The sequence below is a fragment of the Octopus bimaculoides genome, chromosome 17 (assembly GCF_001194135.2).
Source record: "Octopus bimaculoides isolate UCB-OBI-ISO-001 chromosome 17, ASM119413v2, whole genome shotgun sequence".
Classification (NCBI taxonomy): domain Eukaryota; kingdom Metazoa; phylum Mollusca; class Cephalopoda; order Octopoda; family Octopodidae; genus Octopus; species Octopus bimaculoides.
In genome coordinates this window covers 3517704-3520641 of record NC_068997.1, presented here as the reverse complement: position 1 = coordinate 3520641, position 2938 = coordinate 3517704, and the positions used below count along the sequence as shown (strand labels likewise).

Here is a 2938-nt window from a genome sequence, read left to right as displayed (position 1 = left end):
ACTGGTTGTGTTCTGGTGGTTGTTGGTCCTCTTGTGATAGTTGCGGTTGTTATTGGTTTTGGTGTTGTTTCCTGAGTTGTGGCTGTAGCTGATGACCTTGCTATGGTTGTTGTTCGTTCAGTTGTGGTTGGTGTTGGTTCTGCTGTGGTTATGCTAGGTTTTAGTGCAGTTGTTGTTGACTTGGTTGTGGTACTTCTTGGTTCTGTTGTGGTTGTTGGCTCTATTGTAATTGTAGTTGGTTTTGTTGTGATTGTTGTTGGTATTGTACTGCGTGTCATTAGTTTTGTTGTGGTTGTTGTTTGTTCTCTTGAGTTTGCTGTTGGTTGCGTTGTGGTTCTTATTGGTACTATAGTTGGAGTTGTTGGTTTTGTTGTGGTTGTTATTGTGATTATTGCTGGTTCTGTTGTGATTGTTGTTGGTTTTGATGTGGTTTTTGGTAATGTAGTGGGTGTTGTTGGTTCTTCGGTGGTTGTTGTTGGTTCTGTTGTTGTTGCTTTTGTTGTGGTTGTTGCTTCTGTAATGGATGTTGTTGGTTCTGTTGTGGTTTTTGGTTCAATAGTGGGTGTTGTTGGCTGTGTAGTAGTTGTTGTTTCTGCTATTATTGTTCTTGGTTTTGTTGAGGCTGTTTTTGGTTCTGGTGCAGTTGTTTTTGGTTCTATTGTAGTGGTCGTTGTTGGTTCTGTTGTGGTTGTTGTTGTGATTGTTGCTAGCTCTGTATTGATTATTGCTTGTTTTATTGTAGTTGTTGGATCTGTACCAGTTGTTGATGGTTCTGTTGTGGTTGTTGTTGGATTTGTTATGATTGTTGCTTGTTCTGTTGTAGTTGTTGTTAGTTCTATTGTTGTTCTTGTTGATTCTGTAGTGGGCGATGTTGGTTTTGTTGTGGTTGTCGTTTGTTCTGTAATAGGTGTTGTTGGTTTTGTTGTGGTTGTTTTTGGTTTTGTTGTGGTGGTTGGTTCTGTTGTGTTTGTTGTTCTTTCTGTTGTGGGTGTTGTTGGTTCTCTTGTGGTTACTGGTTTTGTTGTGGTTTTTGGTTCAGTAGTGGGTGTTGTTGGTTGTGTAGCGGTTGTTGTTAGTTCTGTTGCAGTTGTTGATGTTTTTGTTGTGGTTGTTGTTCGTTCTATTGTGGTTGTTTCTGGTTTTGCTGTGCTTGTAGCTGGTGCCGTAATGGTTATCGATGGTTTTAGTGTGGTTATTGGTTCTGTTATGGTTGTTGTTAGATTTGTTGTGGTTGTTGTTGGTTTAGTTGTGATTGTTGTAGGTTCTTTAGTGGTTATCAATGGTGTCATTGTGGTTATTGGTTCTGGTATGGTTGTTTGTTTTGTTTTGGTTGTTGTTGGTTCTGTTGTAGTCCTTTTTGGCTTTGCTGTAGATGTTGTTTGTTCTGTAGAGGGTGTTTTTGACTGTGATGTGGTTGATGGCTCTATTGTAATTGTAGTTGCTACTGTAGTGCGTGTTGCTAGTTCTGTTGATGTTGTTGTTGGTTCTGCTGTGACTGTTATTGGTTTCGTTGCGGTGGTTTTAGGTTCTGTTATGGTTGTTGATTCTGTTGTGGTAGTTGTTGGTCTTGTTGTTGTCATTAGTGGTGGTTTTGCTTTTGTTGTTGTTGATGATGGTTTTCTTTTTGCGATTGTTGTTGTTCCTGTTGGGTGTGTGGTTGTTGTTCTTGATTCCGTTTTGGTCGTAGTTGGTTCTGTTCTGATTGTTGTTTGTTCTGTTGAAGTTGTTGACGGTTCCAGTGTTATTTGTGTTGGTTCTGCCGTGGTTTTTGTTGGTTCTGCCGTGGTTGTAATTGGTTCTGCTGTGGTTGTAATTGGTTCTGTTGTGGTTGTTCTTGGTTTTGGTGTAACTGTTGCCCGATTCGGTGCAATTGACATTGCTTCGGTTGTGGTTGTTGTTGGTTCTTTTCTGATTATTGTTTTGGTTTTTGCTGGTTCTGCTGTTATTCTTGTTGGTTCCGTTTTGGTTGTTGTGTCTTTTGTTGTTGCTGTTGTTGGTTCTCTTGCGGTTATAGTCACTGGTTCTGTTGTAGTCAGTGTTGGCATTTCTGTGGTTGTTGTTGTTTCTCTTGTGGTTTTTCTCTGGTTTGTTGTGGTGGGTGTTGGTTTTGTTTTGGTAGTTGTGTCTTGTATAGTTAGTTTTGATGTGATTATTGTTGAATTTGGAGCAGTTGTTGTTGCTTTTGTTGTGTTTGTTATTGGTTCTGTTGCTTTTTTTGTTAGCTGTTTTGTGGCTGGTAGTTCTGTTGTGGTTCTTAGTTCTGTTGTGGTTCCTGGTTCTGTTGTGGTTACTGTTGGTTTTCTTCTGGTTGCTACTTCTGTTGCAGTTGTTGGCTGTGTTGTGGCTGTTGGTTCCAATGTGGTTACTATCGATTTTGTTGTGGTTGTTGGCTCAGTTGTGGTTGTTGGTTTTGTTGTGGTTGTTGCTTTTCCTGTGGTAGTTGGCTTTTGTGTGGTTATTGGTCCTGTTGTGATAGTTAGCTCTGTTGTAGTTGTTGGCTCACTTGTTTCAGTTGGCTCTGTTGCTGTTATTGGTCCTTTTGTGATATTTGGCTTTGTTGAGGTTGTTCGTTTTTCTTTGGTTGTTGGTTTTGTTATGGTTGTTGGTTTTGCTGCGGTATTTGGCTTTCTTGTGGTTGTTGGTTCTATCGTAGTTGTTAGCTCTGTTGTGGTAGATGGCTTTGTTGTGGTTGTCTGTACTGTTGTAGTTGTTGGTACAGTTGTAGTTAGTTTTTCTGTGGTTTTGTGGTTTTCTGTGGTTGTTGGCTTTCTTGTGATTGTTAGTTCTGATGTGGTTGTTGGTTTTGTTGTGATTGTTTGTTTTGCTGTGGTTGTTGTCTTTTCTGTGGTAGTTGTCTCTGATATGGTTGTTGGACCTGTTGTGATTGTTGGTTCTGGTGTGATTGTTAGTTCTGATGTGGTTGTTAGTTTTGTTGTGG

The 2938-nt window shown here is 40.0% G+C and overlaps 1 protein-coding gene across 1 annotated transcript in view; it reads right to left on the bottom strand.

Moving 5' to 3' along the window:
* Positions 1-2938, bottom strand: part of LOC128249707 (mucin-2-like) — a 94906-nt gene that overhangs the window by 1054 nt on the left and 90914 nt on the right. Inside the window, exon 4 of the mRNA XM_052974111.1 lies at positions 3-2930. Within this exon, the coding sequence (XP_052830071.1) occupies positions 3-2930 (2928 nt within the window). The remainder of the gene's footprint in view (positions 1-2; positions 2931-2938) is intronic.